Genomic DNA, 20945 nt, shown 5'->3' on the forward strand with positions numbered 1-20945 from the left:
TAAACTCAAATTTACTTTCTCTACTAAGTTTTCTGATAGTCTCTTTTTCTTTGCAAAATTAAGGTCCCTGGTTTGTCGCAACACTATACTTTGGGAACACTTCCATTAAAATTCCTACCAAACTCTTGTATTTGTATTTATTTGTTCCCATGGGTTTCTCCTTCTGCGAGACTGTATTACAAGTCTTTATAGGCTATGACTGATTCCTTCATGTGCCTCCTATTTAAGGCATGTGCTGGGTCCTTAATAGATGCCAAATGAAAAATAATTCCTGAAATTTATTGAGAAATTACCATTTCTCCAGTGATTGGACTTTTTTGTTGTTGTTTATTACTTCCATCTTAATCTTACAGGTGAGAAAACCAAGTTTCAGAGAGGTTGGTTAACTTAGCCAAGATCACACTAATAGGAAGGACTCAGACTGTAACCAGGGCCTCCACCATCTAGTGACTAGACTCTGAGCCTCCTATCTGTTTATTTTGGAATGTTAACTTGAATGAATCCAAACATTTCTCTGCTTACTTCTAAACCCATTTTTCTTTCTTTTTATTAAAAAGGTAATAAACTTTGTATTTTACATTGCTTTTTCTTATGAGTTAAATTGTGTTCTTTTCAAATCCAAATGTTGACATCTGGACCCTCAGCACCTAAGAATATGTCAATTTTTGGAATAGGGTGACAGGAGTTATAATTATGCAAGATGATATCTTACTAGAGAAGTGTGAACTCCTCCCTAATTCAACATGATTTCTGTACTTTATAAAAGGGAGAAGTATGAACACAAGCATGCACATGGGGAGAAGCCCAGGTGAAGATACGTCAAAGCTTTTACATAAAAGGAACACTTTTTTTCAAGTCAAGGAACACTAATGATTGACAGCTAACCACTAGAAGCTATGGGAGGGGTATGGAACAGTTTCTTCCTCACAGTCCTCTGAAGGAACCAACCTAACAGCTTGGTCTTGCACTTGTAGCCTTCAGAACTGAGATGATAAATTTCTGTTGTTTAAACCACCCAGTATGTGCTACTTGTTATGAAACCCTAGCAAACGAATACACTTTTTATATCTTATTGTATATCCCCTAGAATAACATAATATTATATTCTAAAAGAATAGAATAAGACAATAAATTATAACGAAAGTTATTTACATTGACAACGATTTTTAAGTATATTAAATTAAGTAAAATATATTCTAATGTGACTTCCCAACAATGATCTATCTATCTAAATGTATAATTATTTTTTAATAATGGGGATTGAGTTCAGGGCCTCACACATGCTAAGCACATGTTCTACCATTAAGCAACACCCTCAGCCCTTCAATAATGAATTTTTAGGTTTTCAACATAAGCTTATTGGAAGTTTTCAGTCTTGTTGGGATAAAAGGAATCAAAGATGTAGAAATTGAAAGAGTTGTGAGATTGCTGAAAGATGGAGATTTCCAACTAGGGAATGAGGATGCAGAAAACTGTAGGTGACACTGTTGTGCATCTCACAGCTTTGCTTTATTTTTTTAAACAAACATCCACTGGAGAAATTACTCTCAGGATTCAGCATCCAAGCTTGGACTTCTTCTGAAAATTATTTATAATTTAGGAATGCCTCAAACTCGGAAATTATTGTGTTTTCTTCTTTCCTTTGGCCTCTTAAAGAGCCAAATCCAGATCCTGCCTTTCATATAAGTACTTGTATATGTGTACCCGTGGGCTGTGCTTAGCCATCTTCATTATTTGTCCTATCCTTCCCTCTCCTTGACTTTATTTCCCTATATTATTTTGTATTGTATCCAATTGTGAAAAAAGGGGAGATAAATAAATGAGCAGATGAATAATAGTATAAGCATTTTCCTGTCTTGACTCTCTAGAAGCTCCACATTCTTCAAGATTCTGTAGATATCAGACTCTCTACAGAATTTGTTGTTACATACTTCCCCAAAGCAATAGCCCTCTTTTATTCTAGGAAAAAAACATCTTATACCAAAAATGGTTTGGTAGTAGTAGAGTGGTAGACTATTTTACTTAAATTAGTGATTATGGTGTTTATACCTCTCCACTCCACTGCTCTTTCTTTCCTTCCCCTTCCCTCTCCTCTTCATTGAGATTTCATGAGAATCTGTACATAAATAAACCTCTGAGTATCCGCTGCAAGGATAAGCTGCTGTTCTCTGACTATGGCCCACTGATTCCTGATTCCCCTGGTTAGAACTTCATGTTTCTGGCTTTGTTCTCATATCATTTTGTATCTCCGCGGAGGCTCTGATTTACCATAATCTGCAAACAGGTGGTCTCCAAACTGATGGACCACTATTTGAAGGTACTTTTAAACCTATGTAACCACCATAAGGCTTGTCACAGTGTCATTGTATAAGCAGGATTTTAAAAGTGTTCCAGTTTTTGTGATTAATAATAATACTGTATTGTCTAGAGAAACTTGCTGGGGAGAGGCACAATAAATGCCATTGTGACTACATATTTGGTGGGTCTTAACACTTTAATAAACCTCTTCAGAGCTTTCCCCATCATCCATTTGTATATTCTAACTTCCTAAAAATACAGCTTAAACAGGGGTAGGGGGGCGGGGAGGAGGCTGGAAGAAGCAAGCAGATAAGACACTGCAGGGATCGCTACGTCTTTGCCCTAAGAGCGTGCTTCTGAGCTGTAATTATTAGAGATAGTTATTCCCTAAATTTGTAGATCATGAATATATACGGAGGAGCGAACGGCTAAGTATGGAATCTACCCTGAGTATGAAATTTTCATATGGGATCCTCATGGCTTTGGAAATTGCGAGGAGAAAAACAAGCTTGGTTTTAGAAAGACAAGAAAAGGAACGCAGTCAGATTTAGAGCCAACTCCGCAGCCCACTTCACAGGAATGCTACTCTTTGTTCCAGGCCCTTGATCCCACCGGGTCGGGCGACCCCACTCTAGGTGAAGCCACAGGCTCACTGACTGCAGCTCAGCTCCGACATTTAAACCTGAGGTGGAGGCGGCGGGAATCTATGGATGCTCCTTGGCACCGCCCTCAGCCGCTAGGCTCCTCTGATTGGTCGTGGCTGCATTCGGCCGACCAATGGAGAGGCGGTGTAAAGGCTCCCGGAAGTGGCGGTCCGATCTGTGTCAGCCTCGGCTTTCGCTGCCGGCTAGGGGTTCAGTTCTCTGCGGCGCTATGAGTTCCTTTGAGGGACAGATGGCTGAGTATCCCACCATTTCCATTGACCGCTTCGACAGAGAGAACCTGAAAGCCCGAGCCTACTTTCTGTCCCACTGCCACAAGGGTGAGTGAGACCTACTTCCGGGATGTAGGGTGCTGGGAGTGACCATGGCAGAGGGGACGGGGCCCTGGAGCAAGAGGCGTGCAGGTTATGGGAGGCCAGCGAGGGACTGGAAAGCGCACATGCCCCAGACGGCTCTTCAGCCTAGCACTTTATTCCTAGATCTGCACAACCTGGAGTAACAGCGACTGCCAGTTGCGCACAGTGACACTGGCCAATGTGGTCGGTCACTGAGTTATTTTGGTCGCTGTCCTAGTGGCGGCTAGTCAGATGTTGCCGAGGTTTAGTTCCTTCTTCCTCTGTGTTTCTCCACCCACTTCTCTTTACCATGTGTAAAGAAAACAAGTTTCAGATCAACTTGTTATAATCCCCAACAGTAGTTAGCCAACATCTGTGCGCACACCTGATCAAGTTGAACAACCTATATCTAGTGTAAGCTACCCCTCTTTTTAGATGTTTTGTCCACATTTAACATGAGAGATCTATTCTAGTCTAGGATGGCAGGATTTACCTGCTAGAAGGCATCAGGCACCCAGAACCCTACAGTTCTACAGCTGGACATATTCAGGGATGGAGTTTAGAGTATCATATTTCATGATACTGACCCAAGGCTATATGCTCTAGGAGGAAGCCAATGTCCATTTTTAACATCTTTTTGCTGACTAGTAAGTCAGCAAATTAATTAATTTGCTACTTAATTAATTTGCAGCACTGAGATAAACCTAAGCCCTCCAGCAGCTGCCTCTTCCAGTGTGAGCTTCGGGATTAGCTATTGAGGAGTGAATCAAGAGTAACAAATTCATGCTTGCATATCATAGTGCAGAAGTATTTTAAAGCAAGTTATGGATGTAGAAATTGCCTTTCCTCATGTGGTTGGTGTGGAATCAATCACTTTAACCTGATCTATATTGTTGACATTACTGCTTTTGGGAAATGCCTCTGTTTCTTTCAGTGATTTCTCTTTAATGAGGAAAACTTGAACCTCCCCTTTTGATTAGCTATTACTATACTCTGAGAGTCTGTTTATTCTTGAGAACATAATTTTGGTTTTGTTTTTCATTGAGAAGCCACTGCTTGATGAGGATGCTCATATTTTTACTCATTGGAGAATCCGAATTCAAAATGTGATCGCCATTCCTTTGACTGAATTAAAATTAGTAGAGTTTATTTGAGCAAAGAAAAACAAAATACAATTTGTGAATCAGGAAGCTTCCAGAACCACCGCAGGCTCTGAAAACAGCTAACAGTATGTTCTGACAATATTTACAGAAGAATAGTGGTCAGGCCTAGAAAAGAACTTAATTGGCTACAGTGTAGACAATCAGCCATCCAATTGGTTATAGCTTAATTAGTTAGTTGATTATGGGACATTTTGCAGCCAACCAAAGCCCAGTTACTGTGATTAAACTATATTGGTTTGATTGTTGTAGCTTAGTGCAAGAGCTTAGTTCAAATCAATGGCCTCCTACAAAATTTAGTAACAGCAGTAATCAAAGTTTATTTAGGAACTTGTCCTTCCTGTTTAGGATTAATGAGTTTGAATTCATCTAAAGGAATTTGTGAGATCACTATCATGTATTTGTACATTAAATAAGAAATTGAATTTCCCTACTCTGGAGCAGTTTTTAACAATTTTTCCTTTTCTCTAATCACATGTGAATTTATTTATGCAAACTCAACATGGGCAAGAACTCAACTTCTGCTTTTGGAGTCTCCCACATTGCTTACTGGTATTTTTTAACCTTTTGGAGGCATAGGCTTCTTTGACCATGCTATACACTCACTTCCTCAAATCAAATATGTTGAAGTCCTAAGCCAGTGTGATAATATTTGAAGCTAGGTCCTAAAAAGAAGGTAATCAAGGCTAATGGGAGAGGTGGGTGTGGTGGCTCACACCTGTAATTCCAGAACTTAGGAGAATGAAGGAGGAGGATTGCAAGTTTGAGGCTACCCTCAGCAACTTTACAATACCTTGTCTCAAAATGAAAAACTCAGTTTTTTATTTTGGTAAAACACCCTGGGCTTAATCCCCAGTAAAAGAGGAAGGGGGCTGTCTCTTTACAGAAGCACACAATGGGAAGGCAGCTCTAGGAAAAGAGGCCTCATCAAAAACCAAATTGGCTAACATTTTTTTTTTAAAGAGAGAGAGAGAGAGAGAGAGAGAATTTTTAATATTTATTTTTTAGTTCTCGGCGGACACAACATCTTTGTTTGTATGTGGTGCTGAGGATTGAACCCAGGCCGCACGCATGCGAGGCGAGCGCGCTACCGCTTGAGCCACATCCCCAGCCCCTGAGCCACATCCCCAGCCCCAAATTGGCTAACATTTTGATCTTGAATTTCCCATCTTCCTGAATTGTGAGAGATAAAAGTGTATTAATTTAACCTCCCAGTTTATGGCATTTTATTATGGAAACCCGAACCGACTAATGTAGAATACCTAACGATAGGGTATTCTCTAGAGAAAAAACAACATAGAATACATTAACGTTATAATATGATTAAATTGGGTCATGGACCCATCTGGAGGCCAACTCCGTGCTCAGGGTAGGATTTATTGAGCATCAGTCAGGTTCAGAGGATAAGAGGGCTCTCATGGCTTGAGAGTGGCCCAAGGTTGGAGAAGATCTCTTGAAGGGGCAACTCAAGATGATTTTTTTCTTATCAAGGAAAAGAAAACCACTCTGGAAAGTAGACTCTGGATGCAGTCAAGGAAACTCACCCAGGTTCTCTTGACTACCAATTAGGAAGGGCCTATGGGCGGTGGGGATGGAGGTCATGATACAAAGGCACAAGGTACTGCCTGCTGCATTAGTTTGAGAGAATGGAGTACAGAGTTTGGATTCAGCCTCCTTTCTGCTGGGACACAAGTTCTTGGAAACCTTTGGGACATACCCATAAGTCCTAAACAGCTGGACCAGCTGCAACCTGAAGGGACTCACTTTCTTAGGGAACAGGTGATTTGTCCTGGAAGGGCATGTGTCCCATGAAGTATGATGACTACTTTGTTTTCTCTGGATCCACAGATCCCCAATTATAAACCAAAGTCTTGTGTGTATGTGGTGGTAGTGATAATCAAAAGATTAGAAATAGTACAATGTAAACAATTAGAAGTGTTTGGACATTATTATTATCCAAGGCCTTTATACACTGAAGAGTCACAATATATTAGAATGCACTCTGTGGTAATGTACTCTTTGGTATAATTGTTAGGTTTCTTGCGTGTTATCTTTCTGTGTTGGTTAACTCGGAGGGCTGTGGAGCAAGTCTGTGTGGCTAGTAATGTCCCACCTTTCAATCTAGCAATCACACTGGGTTTAGCAGATGATGAAACACAGCTGTTGAGTTGTGGCTCAGGCCCAGGAAAGAAGCTTTCAGTTTCAGGTGGTTAAAAGAAGATGCCAGGCACAGTCAGGATAGTAGATGTGCTTTATTCAGAGGTGGCAGCAGCCCCTACCCCCCTGAGTGTTCCCATAGGCCTTTTTTATATACAGGCTACACAAAGAGGGCACATTGCCAACAGGTTACATAAGTGGGTGAATGCTCAAGGCACATGTTTATGACCTTGATTGCATACACTGAATCAGAGTGTTCATGCTTTGGCTATGTACAAAAAACACAACCTGCAGGAAGCCTTGGTGAGGAGCCTGTCTATAGCTATCTTGGGCCTGCCCTGCAGCTACTGATTCTGGCTTCAGCCTGAATGACATCCCGGTGGAGTCCAGTGGACAGCAAGCTTCATCTTCTAGATGGACTAAGTGGTGGGAGTTGAATGGGTCACACTGTAGGAAGCCCAAAGAATGTTTGGGTTGAGGGCAAGAGTGAAGGGAAGTTCTAGAAGCAATTATCCATCCAGTGGTTCCTCAGGGAGGTTTAGACTCTGCCCAAGATGCTGGGGGTCTCTTTCCTTTTAAATTACTTTTGATGGCTCAGGGTTGGGCAACTTTTAGTAGTTCCTATTCTTTTCTCAGACGGATTCCTCATCTGAGAAGAAAGGGCTCACAGCCCACCTAAATCAGTCTCTTATAAAAGTTTACCTCATGTTTTTCTCTTAACAGGAAGCATCACAAGATGACTCCGTTTCTTTGGGCTACAGAATTCTCTGGAAAATAAAAAACATGTTTATGATTTTTGTTCTCCTGTGTTTAGATCACATGAAAGGATTAAGGGCCCCTACCTTGAAAAGAAGATTGGAGTGCAGGTGATTTCTTTTACTACATATTTTTTTTTTGTGTGTGTGTGTGTGTGTGTGTGTTTAAGTAAACATTTTAATTGGGAAATAACTTCTAGACAGAAAAGTGCATACATAAGAAGGGGGCAGACTGAACTTTTACGGAGTGAACACATCTACCCAGATCAAGAAATTGAACACTATCCCAGACCCCCTGTCTCCTCCTGGTTCTTCCTCCTCCCAGAGGTAACCCCTATTACTCTTGTCATCATGAGTTAACTTTTGCTGTTTCTGAACTTTGTATAAATAGTCATACTGAATAGACTCTTATGTTTTTCTTTGATTTAACATTATATTTGTGAGTTTCATCCATGCTACTGGCTAATAACATTTGTCTTAATTTCTGTGTGTTTGTGTGTGAATGGTCTTATAATAATCTTTGGATATGTTCTTTTTTTGGTACCAGGGATTGAACTCAGTTGTGCTTAACCACTGAGCCACATCACCATCCCTTTAAATTTTTTATTTTGAGACATTGCCTTGCTAAGTTGCTAAGGCTGGCTTTGAACTTTCGATCCTCCTACCTCAGCCACTGGAGCTGCTGGGATTACAAGCATGCACCACTGCCAGCTGGATTCTTTTGTTTTGTTTAGTTTTATTTGTTTAGTTTTGTACTAGTGATTGAATCCAGGGGCACTTAACCACTGAGCCACATCCCCAGCCCTTTTTACTTTTTATTTTGAGACAGGGTCTCACTAGGTTGCTTACAGCCTTGCTAAAAGTTACTGAAGCTGGCTTCAAACCTGCAATCCTGCCTCAACCTCCCAAGCTGCTGGGATTACAGGCCATCATGCCTGGGTTGGATCTGTTGTTAAAGGTGAATTAATTGACTCTTCCTGAAGCCATTACTTAAATCTAAATTCCAAATTCTCATGATACATATTTGGAAAAGGCCCTTTGATTTTTAAACCAGTGGCTGTTAGGCTTCTCTGCTACCAAATAGCAATAATTTGTGTTCTTGAGAAAAATAACTAACATTTCTCGAAAACTTACTGTATTCAAGGCACTATGAATTTTTTCAGGAATTTTTTTTTAGTGCCTGTGATGAGTCAGGCATGGTGCTGAAGGTTGAGAATATAGTGGTGAGTGACACTGATGAAAATCCCTGTCTTCTTGGAACTGACATTCTCATTAAAGCCTCTTGATAATCTTTTAGATAGATACTATTATGATTTATATTTTACAGATGAGAAAACTGAGGAGCTAGAGAGGTTCAATTAGTTGCCCAATGTCATGCAGCTAGTAAGTGGCAGGACTAGGATTTCAACCAAGTTTGTATGATTTCAGAGCCTATATATCAGCTATCCATTGCTGCATAACAAATTGCCTCAAAACTGAATGACTTTAAGAACAGTAATCATGTTTAACACCTCAGTTTCTGTGGGTTAAGAATTGTGAGAAGGTACAAGGGGAATGACTGGTTTCTGCCTGCCTGGTGGCAGATGGGACTGATATTATCTGAAAAGTCAGTGTCTAACACCTTGACTAGGAAGACTCAAACAGCAACAGTAAGGGCTAGAACATCTGGGATTCTCTGGGCATTTCTCTGTCTCTACAAGCTCTTTTACCTCATAATTTTGGGATATCTGGACTACTTAATGGAGACTCAGTCAAGAAGTGCATGTCCTAAGATCTGGAGGGAACCATGTTGCCTGGAGAGCTAGCTCAAAAGTCATGCAATTACTTCCATCACATTCTGTGGTTAAGGCAGTTACAAAGGCCTACCCAGGTTCAAGGTGACGGAACACAAACTCCTTCCTCCAAATAGAAGAATTTTGATAATCTGTTTTATAAGAAGAATATGAGTACAGGGGTTTATAATAGTGTGGCCATCTTTAGAAATGTAATGTGCCATGGAGTATATTCCTAATCTCTAATCAACACTATTGAATTTTTAAAGTTTATTACACAATTAATTTCTATTCCCTGAAAAAGTAAACACAGGGGCTCTGTGTATTGCTCAGAGGTAGAGCATGCAAAAGGCCCTGGGTTTGATACCCAGCACCACAGAAGATAAAAATAAATACAGTAGATCAGCCTGAAGTTAAAAAAAAAAAAAAAAAAGCTTAACATTTAGCAGTATCTTTCCAGATATACCTGATCATGTACACAATATTTTTTTTTTTCAGTGCTGGGGATTGAACCGTGAGCCTCCCACATACTAGGCATGTGCTTTATCTATATCCTGAGCCCCCTAGTGTGTATTTTTAATATAAGAGTGATGAGGGATTTCTTTTTTAAATTATTTTCTTATAATTTTCTTATAGTCTTTTCCATTATGGCATTAGCTTTTAAGGTAAATGTTTAGAAAAGCTTCCCTATCCAAAATAATGAAACCATTCTATTTTATTTCATGTATTTGATGTTCATATCCAACCATGGAATTAGTTTCTTTTTTTTTTTTTTTTCTTTTGCAGTACTAGGGATTGAACCCAGGGCCTTAGGCAAATGCTCTACCACTGAGCTACATCCACCAGCCTCTTTTATTTTTTATTTTGAGACAGGATCCTACTAAGTTTCCCAGGCTGTCCTTGAGTTTGAAATCCTCCTGCCTCAGCCTCCTAAATTACTGGGTTTTCAGATGTGCACCACTGTGTGACTTGGTGAAGGGCTTGGGGATTCTAGGGCAAAGCACTTTCCCCTCTTTTATGCTCTGGGTGGAACTGAAATAGTCATTGGGCATTGGTATGTTGGGAGCTTCTCTAAGGTTTTCAGAGTTTCTAGAGAAAATTGAAGCTGGACAAAATTCAGTTCTTGGTTTCCATGGTGCTCATTTTGGAATGTACTAAAACAGCTGTTTTTTTTTTTTTCTTCTTTGTCTTTTCCTTTCAGCTTGAAGGTTTACCTGTACTGTTCTCCTGTTACTAAGGAGTTGTTGTTAACTAGCCCGAAATACAAATTCTGGGAGAAACGAATTGTAAGTTTCATTTTTTGAATAACATTAATTCTTTGTGTAAGTTGGAAATATTTTTAGAGGCAGATTGAAAATATTATTGAAATTATTCAAAGCCTAATTTCTCATACACTGTAGTTGTATATATTAGTTAGAATATTGCTATTTACTCTTCTGTAATACAGCAGTCTAAGAAGTCATCATTTTGTTAATTTTTGTTGTTTTTTCACAAGAGTTTGATCTAGGTAGGTCTTCAATTTTATTTAATCTCACTGACTTTAGCTAAAGTGCATTGTAATTTTTTTGGAGGCAGGGTGCTAGGGCCTCCCACTTCCTAGGTGAGTGCTCTACCACTAAGTTACACCCCAGCTCTTCTTAATTTGAAGCAGGTTTTTTTTAAGTTGCCTGGGTTAACCTGTAACTTGTGATCCTCCCACCTGAGCCTCTCAGGTAGCTGGAATTATAGGTGTACACTACTGTGCCCAGCTTGCATTGTAATATTTTAAAGTAAGATGTTCAATGACTAAATTGCTAAGTTTTTGGGGTTTTTTTTTTTTTTTTTTGAGATGGGGGTCTCAAACTTTGTGTTGCCCAGGTTGGTCTTGAACTCGTGGGCTCAAGTGATCCTTGTATCTCAGCCTCCCATATAGCTGAGACTGTAGGTGTACACTATGTCTGACTGCTAAGTCTTTTTATTTAGATCATGAGCTAGATTAGGAAAAATAAACAGTTTATGAGTTATAATAAGAAAGGGATAATAAGCAGAATAATTATAGAACGGATAACCTTCCATCTGGCCGAATAAAATGGTTCTCTCCAATGTAAGGTAGTAAAAGGGAGAAAGCCAAATACAAATCTGATGTATAAAAAATGCGAAAAAGTCCTAGTATCACAGTAATTATTATAAATATATATGGATTTAATTCAATTCTTGACCAAAATATAAATCCTTAGTTTAGGTTAAAAAATAAGAAATATCTGCAAAAAACATAGATAAAAGAATAAATAAAATTGACATTTGAAAACAAAAACAATACAGAGAAGTGGGAAGATGTACCAAACAAGAAGCCAAACATACAAGTGTAGAAATTTTTATATCACACAAAACAGAACTGAAGGCCAAAACAAAAATACTGTAAAATTCAGGAAGGTTGTCATTTACTGTTACAAAGGAAAATGGACCAAGAAGATATGAACATATACACAGTAGATATGAGTCTCCATCTGCATAAATATCTGCAGATCCTGTCTCACCCAATGCAGGATCAGAGAAGGAGGATCACCATGAGTGAATCAAAGTAGGGCTTATTATGTGGTCTAGGCTTTACTGCATTGTGAGAGGTGGCTCAAAAATCAGCCCAAGTGTCACGAGAAGTCAGTTTGATATCTGACTGATGATAGTTTTTAAGTCCTGCCTCCTTTCTCTTTGCCCTGCATTTGGGTGAGTTTAGTTGGAAGCCTAACCACATCTTGACACCAATGTGAAGTTCAAACAAAACAAGCTCAGGCCTACCTACCCCTTTACCACAATAAAAACCTACTTACAGGGGCTGGGTTTGTAGCTCAGTCTTAGAGTGCTTGCCTTACACACCTGAGGCCCTGGGTTCCATCCCCAGCATTTCGAAGGGGCAGGAGAGAACAAACTATTCTCAGTAGAGTATCTATAGTCTACAACAATTCATGATATATTTCAAAATCACTAGAAGAGTCTGAAGGCTCTCAATACAGAAATGATTAACATTTGAGGAAATTAAAATTCTAATAACCCTAATTTGATCAATACACTGTATACATGTATTAAATTATTGTATTGTACTCCATAAATATATATAAACATTATTTGTTGATAAAAACAAAACAGCGCAACAAACCTACTCTGTCTTAAGCCACATAGTCCCTTCCATCCCAGCCTGGGTGTGGTGCTGCTCCTCCCAAAAAGTGTGATGATACAAGGAACACATTTTTCTCATATACTCTCGGTGTGTGTGATGTCATTAGTTTCAACACTGATCAGTTGGGAGGGAAGTCCTCCTCCCTTCTGCAGAGTAGCTTCAGCAGAGCATTTGCCTCTTATATTAGACCAGCAGTTGTTATGGGTCTGTCCTGCCAGTGATTAGGAAAGGAGAGCAGAGACAAGCTGGAATCCACAGAGACAAACTAGAAATGGGGAGGGTAAACAGGTCCCCAACTGTCACTCACTTCCTCCAACCTTGATAATGCTGGTCTCTCACCCACTTTGGCATTGTATGTGAGTTGCATGCACATCTGGCCCAGCACTCAGGAAATGTAGGCAGGTAACCATTAGACATTGGTGTGGATGCAGTTCTGCCCTTCACCCTTGAGTTGAGCCAGATCAGCAGTTAAATTTTCTGGTGCTCTTTACAGCATTAAAAAAAGGATGTGGGGCTGGGATTGTGGCTCAGCAGTGGAACGCTCGCCTAGCACAGGCGGGACCCAGGTTCAATCCTCAGCACTACATAAAAATAAAGGCATTGTGTTGTGTCCATCTACACGTAAAAATAAATAAATATTTTTTTTTTTTAAAAAAAGGATATGATTCACTTCCATTTTTCAATTATTTATTTATTTACTTACTTATTTATTTGTGTTTGGCCAACCCTAACATGGAAATGACTTCTGGGAATAGTTTCAGCTTAGGTTGGTGTAATACAAAGCTTCCACAATATAAGGAGAAACAGGCAACCAACAGTTGCTACTAAAGAGCTTAATATACCCTTCTCAGATACTTACAGACAGGCTGAAAATAAGTGAAGATACAGAAACATTAAATGACATAATAAATGTGAACCAATTAAAAACATAGAATAATAACAAAACATGCTTTCAACCCAACATAGAAAATAGTATTTTGGGGACATCTATAGAACATTTTTTAAAAATTTGGTTATGTACTGCGTCACAAAAGAAGTCTTAAGGTTTCCTGGTGCCCTGTGTCTTCTGACTGTAATGCAACGATTTGAGGGATCAGAAATAAAGGGACAGCAAAAGTCATTCTACACATATGAAAATCAAATGCATACAGTAAATAGTCTTAGGTTGGAGATGAAATTGTAAAAACAACATAATATAAAAAGTACCAAGTTGAGAGAAGAAAAGTGGGCAACTAGAATAAATCAAACAATTATCAAAGATCTCTTCTTCATAAAAGCCCAAGCCCAGATGATTTTATGGGTGCATTTTACCAAATGTTTCAAGAACAAACAATCCCATGTCAGATGAGTTACCTGTAAGAAATAAAAGATAATTCCCCTTCTCCCTCCTTTTCCCTCCCGAATAGCAAGGATGGTGGAAGGAGACGGTCATCATTATACAAAATACATGTATGAAGATGTGAATTTCACATCTTCACCACATTTAAAAAAATACAGATATTGCATCTACCTATAACTAAAAAATAAATATTTTTTTAAAAAGACTCCAAATGGGAAGGGATGGAAGAGGAAAAATGAATTCAATGGAAGTAGAATTGCCATGTTGAAGGATATGTATATACACACATTTATAAGGCATTTAATACATAGTCAAACCCACCTTAATAAGGGTACCATTTGTATTTCATAATTTTTTTTCAAATGATTGAAATATTTATTATAGTATAACTAGAAATTGTTACTACAGAGTCTGGAACTTATTTACATAGTTCCTTTTCAGTATTTGAGATGACTAAGGCATGGAAAACTGATATATGTGTTCTCTTATTTTATCTTAATAGATATCAATTGAAATTGAAACTCCTACCCAGATATCTTTAGTTGATGAAGCATCAGGCGAGGTAACTAAATATTCAATACTGTGGGTTTTTTTTAAGTGATAAGATGATTGTTTATCCTGGCTTTTGAATGTTTGTTTAATCATAAATCAAAATTTATTAATTATGTTTTAGAGAAAACAACCAAACCATCTGTGGTTGTCTTGTCTATTTGGGCTCCTGTAACAAAAATACTGTACACTGGGTGTTTTAAACAGCAGCAACTTATCTCTCATAGTTCTGGAGAGGCTCAAGTGGATTTGGTGACTGGTGAGGGCCTGCTTTTTGGTTCAGCTAAAAGGGTAAAAATCTCCCTTTTAAAGAGCACTATCACATTCATGGGTGCTCCACCTTCAAGAACTAATCACCTTCCCAAAATCTCCTATAAAAATCACTTTAGCGGGTTAGACTTTCAGCCTGTGGATTTTGTGGGGACACAAATATTCAGTTCATGATAGTGACATATTTATTTCTCACATTGAAAAGATTAGATATTTTTTGTTGAAATTGCTCCTTTTTAGTATTGTGTACTAACAATGAGGACAACAGTTATTGATAATCTACCTTATACCTTGCTAAGTTTATTAATTTATTATTATTTTCAGGATCTAAAATGGTGATTAATACTTTTGAGGCAAATTTATGTATGTTGCAAATTTTTTCCTGAATCATTTTTTGCATTTTTAAAAAGATATCACTGCTCAAGTGAATCAAACTTATCTTCCATCTTTAAATTCAGAAGTAATACTTTGTGAGTGTATAGTTTTAATAGTAAACAAAACTATGGGCCTACTTTTTAAAAAACAAAATGAGACCCTTAAATTATCCATAGGGCTAGGAGGAATTTTCCTATTTTATGGCAAATCTAGTTAGTATTTCTGTAGTGTGCTCATAACATGTCAATTTGACATGTTAACTCTGGGAATATGATCAGAACAGAGATGACTTTTTCAAATGTATATTCGGAGGAGAAGATCAGATAGTTAAGTCTGCTGTCCTGGGCCCACTTAGCTAAATGGTTCTGGAGAGAATATAATTGGTGTTTGGCTTTGTCACATTTGGGTGTATTGGTAAAAGGCTTTCTCAAAGCTGGGCAGCAAAATGGTAGTCAGGCTCTTGGTAAGCAGATTATTGCTGTGCTGCCCTGATCCTTTGTTTCCTGTTGTGCCATGTGGCTTTTGTTCATTGATTATCCAGCCACAGCCAATGGGAGATGCCATTTGCCTTCAGAATGAAGAATGTTAGACTTGATGAAAGGAGTCACCATTACAGAGTAGGAAGCTGGTGAGAACAGATCTCTGCTCCTGCTTACTTATGGTTGGAGAGTCAGCCATGCCCAACAGGCTCTGTCCTAAAGAGATAGTGTGATGTGCAGTGTGGTGAATTGGGATGAGGCTACATTGATTTTTTTTTTAAACAGATTTATTGAGAAATCTGCCAGCCACATAGGTTACTCATTTAAAGTATACAACTCAGTAGCTTTTAATATACTCACAGAGCTGTGTATCCATCATCATAATCAACTTTAGAATATTTTTATCCCCCAGAAGAGAAACTCTATACCCATTGTAGTCACTCTCCATTGTCTCCTATTCCTCCCCAGGTGCTGATAACCAGTCTGTCCATGGACTTGGCCTGTTCTAGAAATTTCGTATCAGTGGACTCATATAGCACATGGTCCTTTGTGTCTGGCTTCTTCCCTGAAAATAATGTTTTCTTTTCTATTTCTTTGTTTTGTCTTTTATTTTTTTGGTCCTGGTGATTGAACCCAGGGATGCTTTACATTGAGCTACATCCCCAGCCCTTTTGCTCTTTTAAATTTTTTGTTTTGAAACAGAGTCTCACTAAGTTGCTGAGGCTGGCCTCGAACTTGTAATTCTCCTGCTTCAGCCTCCTGACTTGCTGGAATTACAGGTGTGCACCACTCCCAGTTCTGAACATGTTTTCAAGGGGATCCACGTGTATGAACATGGCATATGTTGTACACGTAGCATATGTCAGCACTTCATTCCTTGTGTAGCTAAATAACATTCCATTCTATAGACAGACCATATTTTGTTTATCCATTCATCAGTTGATAGACATTTGGACTGTTTCTACTTTTTTGGCTAGTATGAATAATTATGCTGTGAATATGCATTACAATTTTTTGTGTGGACATAATTTTTCAGTTCTCTTGAGTATATAACTAGAAGTGGAATTGCTAAATCCTGTGGTAATTCTTGTGTTTAACTGCTGGTTGAACAATTGAGGATCTATTTGTTTCCAGGACCTAGAAAGTGAAGAAAGGAGAGAAAAGGCATATTCTTGAGAGCTGTTTGCTTTATTTAGCTAGGTCCCAGTGATAACTTTTGTTGTTATTTCTTCTTCATTTTCTTTTTTAGAAGGAAGAGATTGTTGTGACTCTTTTACCTGCTGGTCACTGCCCAGGATCAGTTATGTAAGGGACTCATCTATTTGCCGTTTTACTCTATGTAATATGTATTGTGTTATGGAAATACATTTTTAGAGTCAAAAAATTCTATGTATAGGAAATCTGATTATTTTTCTGGCAGTGATTTTACTTTGTTTCCAAATTGAATTTGAGAAATTGAGGTTAAGATCAGACTTGACATGTGTCTTTCTTATAATGGAGGTCTTCAGTAACTGTTTCTCCAGTGACTTTACATTGTCTTATCACATGGGTTTTTGCCTCTATGAACAGAAATGATCTTGACATAAACTTTAGAGTGCTAACATATTACAGGCTGCACCTATTATGAGCTCAATTAGTATCTACATTCTATTATTTCTTTCTTTCCCAGGGAAGAGGTAGTAGTTAAGTGCCAGATGTGGACTTGGAGCTATTGAAATTTCATTAATACTGTATCATAATGGATATATTTGGCAGGAAGCATTTCTATAGATTTAGCATGTATTTGGTTTATTAAGACTTGGTCTGAAACTCAGAGTCATTGAGATACATTTGCTTTTCAGGTTTTTATTTCAGGGCAATAATGGAACTGTCTTGTACACAGGAGACTTTAGACTGGCGAAAGGAGAAGCTGCCAGAATGGAGCTTCTGCACTCTGGAGGCAGGTATGTATGGGCCTTATACAATTCTTGAAGGTAAGGCTACATAGTTTAAAAAGGATTCTTGCTTTCTTCCCACTAAACACAAGTCTTTGTATTAGAAATAAGACTTGATTATAATAATTACAATAGTAAAGCAAATTAGCTGGGCACGATGGCAGACGCCTGTAATCCCAGCAACTCAGAAGGCTGAGGCAGGAGGATAGTGAGTTCAAAACCAGCCTCAACAATTTAAAGAGGCTGTAAGTAACTCAGAGAGATTCTATCTCTAAATAAAATATACAAAAAAGGGCCGGGGGTGTGTCTCAGTGGTTAAGCACCCCTTGGTTCATCCATGGTACACCCCCCTCCCTAAAAAAAAAGAATACTAGAGCAAATTTTCTTCCTTGAAATGGGGTAATGGAATGTTATATATATATGTATATATATATATATATATATATATATATATTTTTTTTTTTTTTTGCTAATAGTCATAAGCTTATCAAAATTCACTGGATCCTTCATACAAACTCTCTATTTTATTGTATAGAAATAGTTTCCCAACGAAGTTGATTAACAAAAAAAATTCCAAATGGAATGGAATACCCTGTAAAATAAAGTGTAAATTGTTCACATGATTTGTGTCACATTAGGCAGCTAACACCATTTATTTTTCTGTTTTCAGAGTAAAAGACATCCAAAGTGTATATTTAGATACTACTTTCTGCGATCCAAGGTTTTATCAAATTCCAAGTCGCGTAAGTCTGCTTGGAGAAGTGGGGCAATGACATGGGGCGTGGCCGTGTATAGGATGACACATGAAGCCATAATTGTCCCCCATGGCTCAGATATCTACAAGTGTGGGGATGAAAGGGGTAAGTGAGGCTCTTATGAGTGTTAAATGTCCTTTACAAATCCTGTCTAGGGGGAGTGTTTAAGTGGAATTTTAGAGCTGGTTCGAAGCTGGATCACTCGGAGCCCGTACCATGTTGTGTGGCTGAACTGCAAAGCAGCTTATGGCTATGAATATTTATTCACCAATCTTAGTGAAGAGTTGGGAGTCCAGGTACTGTGTTTGCTCTTTTCACCTGCTCCCTTTATCCACCCCATTCACCTTTCCTTCCCCTCCCCACCCCCAAATAATAGAAAATAGTGACAGGTAGCTTATCAAAACATGGCTACAACAGAGATTGATGGCTCCTCTAAAGTCATATATCATCTTTGTTAACTGATGTCCTCATGGGAGGAAATTGGTGGAAACCTGAATGGTATAGAAGGGTCTTAAGCAAAATACGCCATAGAGGAAGTATTATTCCCAAACTGTAGGTCATGAAATAATTGAAACTCATATTAGAAATAAATTTGGACTAGGAGATATCTGAGTGTATTACTTGCAGCCAAGTGATCATTTTATGAAAATTTACTTAGGTCCTCAGTCACAAACAGAATATGTGTGGATGACTGTCAAGCAAGGAGCTCCCTACCTTCAGGGCTTACCTGAAGAGAGTGTCTTGAGCTCTCGTCTCTTAAGAGAGAATAGATTTTTGATCATGACTGAACAAAATGATGTACTGGGACTAGTTGGCCATTTAAATTTTGTTTGATTTTGTACCTTTTAATATAGATCTCCAAACAAACTTGTGACAAGAACTACAAGTTATATATAATGTACTTTAGTAAAGTTAAAATGATCTAGTTATTCTACATTTGAAATTTCAAAAACTTTTTTTTTTTTTGTACTGAGGATTAAACCCAGTAGCACTTAGCCACTGAGCCACATCCCCAGCCCTTTTAATATTTTATTTTGAGACAGATCTTGCTAAGTTGCTGAGGCTGGTTTTTTTTTTTTTAAAGATAGAGTGAGAGAGAGGAGAGAGAGAGAGAGAGAGAATTTTTAATATTTATTTTTTAGTTCTCGGTGGACACAACATCTTTGTTGGTATGTGGTGCTGAGGATCGAACCCGGGCCGCACGCATGCCAGGCCAGTGCGCTACCACTTGAGCCACATCCCCAGCCCAGCTGAGGCTGGTTTTGAACTTGCAGTCTTCCTGCCTTAGTCTTCCAAGCTACTGTACCACTGCACCCAGCTAAATTCCTCCTTTACTTCTCAAGTGAAGGTCTTCCTTCCTAAGTCATTTTCTTGGCTTCATCCATCCTTATATCATTCTGTCCAAAAATATCTGAATAAAGTTGCCAGTTCTCTATTTTAAGAAGGATATGGGGGCTGGGGATGTGGCTCAAGCGGTAGCGCGTTTGCCTGGCATGCGTGTGGCCCGGGTTCCATCCTCAGCACCACATACCAACAAAGATGTTGTGTCCGCCGAGAACTGAAAAATAAACATGTTAAAAATTCTCTCTCTCTCTCTCTCTCTCTCCCCTCTCTCACTCTCTCTTTAAAAAAAAAAAAAAGAAGGATATGTTTTTGTTCTGAGGTTTTCCTTCCTGTTTTTGATGTAAAAAATAGCCTTTTAAATTAAATCACAGCGGTGACAGATTGTGTTCTCTCACTTTCTTACACACTCACACACATACATGCTTACATATACTATGTGGTTTTTTTCCCTTATGCATTATTTTGGTAAAGTATAAAAGTACTTGTCAGTCCCAAATTTGTTATATAATTTTAGTGGCATGTGGAATAGTAGAAGCTTAAAATGCTAAAGGTGAACAAGATGTGGATATTTGTTTTTCTGCATCTGCTCTCCCTCTTGACCCAGAAAATTGATTTGTGGTGGGGAAATCTGACCCTTGTTTCTTTACCTGCCACTACCCTGAAGGAAGAGGCCAGGAGGAGGGATTCAGGGAGAGGCTTTGGTGGTGACCCCAGAGTTTCCTCTGAGTGAGACCTTTTAATTCTGTTAATTCCTTTGCAGAGGATGGGGAAATTTTTAGGTCAGGAATTTGAAAAGAAAAAATGGTGAGGTTCTCAACTAAGGGACTTCAGAGATAATCTATAGCTGCTTTTCCTGTTTTTATTTTTTATTTTTATTTTTTTTTAAAGAGAGAGAATTTTTTATTTTTATTTTTTTTTTTTAGTTTTCAGCAGACACAACATCTTTGTTTGTATGTGATGCTGAGGATCGAACCCGGGCCGCACGCATGCCAGGCAAGGGCGCTATCACTTGAGCCACATCTCCAGCCCTTCCTGTTTTTATTTTTTGAAGTGTAGTTTTGTGAAGTATAGTTTCTATACCAGTCTTTATCATCTCAGAATTTATCTCTATTCATCCCTCTTCCTTAGCCCAGAAAATCTTTCATTTTTACTTCTTATGGGTCATTAGTAAACAGGTAGTGAGCAGAATGGGCCATTGGATAAAAAAGCAGTTATGTTTATGTTCTTTTTATACCTGTCTTGGTAAATTTAGCACATCATTTGACATTCTTTTTTTTTTGTGGCAATGGGGATTGAACCCAGGGGTGCTTTACCACTGAGCTCAAAACTTGGGATCCTCCTGCCTCAGCCTCCTCAGTGGCTGGAATTAAAAGTGTGTGCCAGTGTACCCAGCTGCAATTTGATATTATTCTAATCTGTTTGTTAATCAGACATCAAAATGAAATGCTTCTTTTTTGCCATGTCAGAATCCTAATATCAATTTAAATGCTTGGAATTTTCTCTGAAGTACCCAGAAGATAAGCTTTAAGTAAACCTGGAACTTTGATTTAACACTTTAACATGTGTTAACCTTAAAATGCTAAAGGTGACCAAGATGTGGATATTTG

At 38.4% G+C, this 20945-nt stretch overlaps 1 protein-coding gene across 6 annotated transcripts in view; it reads left to right on the forward strand.

The window, feature by feature from the left end:
- The first annotated feature begins 3090 nt into the window (after window positions 1–3090).
- Dclre1c (DNA cross-link repair 1C) overlaps window positions 3091–20945 on the forward strand; it is a 30541-nt gene continuing 12686 nt past the window's right edge. For 5 of the 6 annotated variants that reach the window (XM_005334278.5, XM_040278744.2, XM_040278745.2 and 2 more), the window contains exons 1-8: window positions 3091–3280; window positions 7427–7478; window positions 10341–10425; window positions 14135–14194; window positions 16555–16610; window positions 17147–17248; window positions 17910–17982; window positions 18150–18290. In XM_005334278.5, the coding sequence (XP_005334335.3) occupies window positions 3172–3280; window positions 7427–7478; window positions 10341–10425; window positions 14135–14194; window positions 16555–16610; window positions 17147–17248; window positions 17910–17982; window positions 18150–18290 (678 nt within the window). In that variant the 5' untranslated portion in view covers window positions 3091–3171. The remainder of the gene's footprint in view (window positions 3281–7426; window positions 7479–10340; window positions 10426–14134; window positions 14195–16554; window positions 16611–17146; window positions 17249–17909; window positions 17983–18149; window positions 18291–20945) is intronic. The other variant, XM_040278743.2, reaches the window with a different exon arrangement.

The sequence above is a fragment of the Ictidomys tridecemlineatus genome, chromosome 10, assembly GCF_052094955.1.
Source record: "Ictidomys tridecemlineatus isolate mIctTri1 chromosome 10, mIctTri1.hap1, whole genome shotgun sequence".
NCBI lineage: Eukaryota > Metazoa > Chordata > Mammalia > Rodentia > Sciuridae > Ictidomys > Ictidomys tridecemlineatus.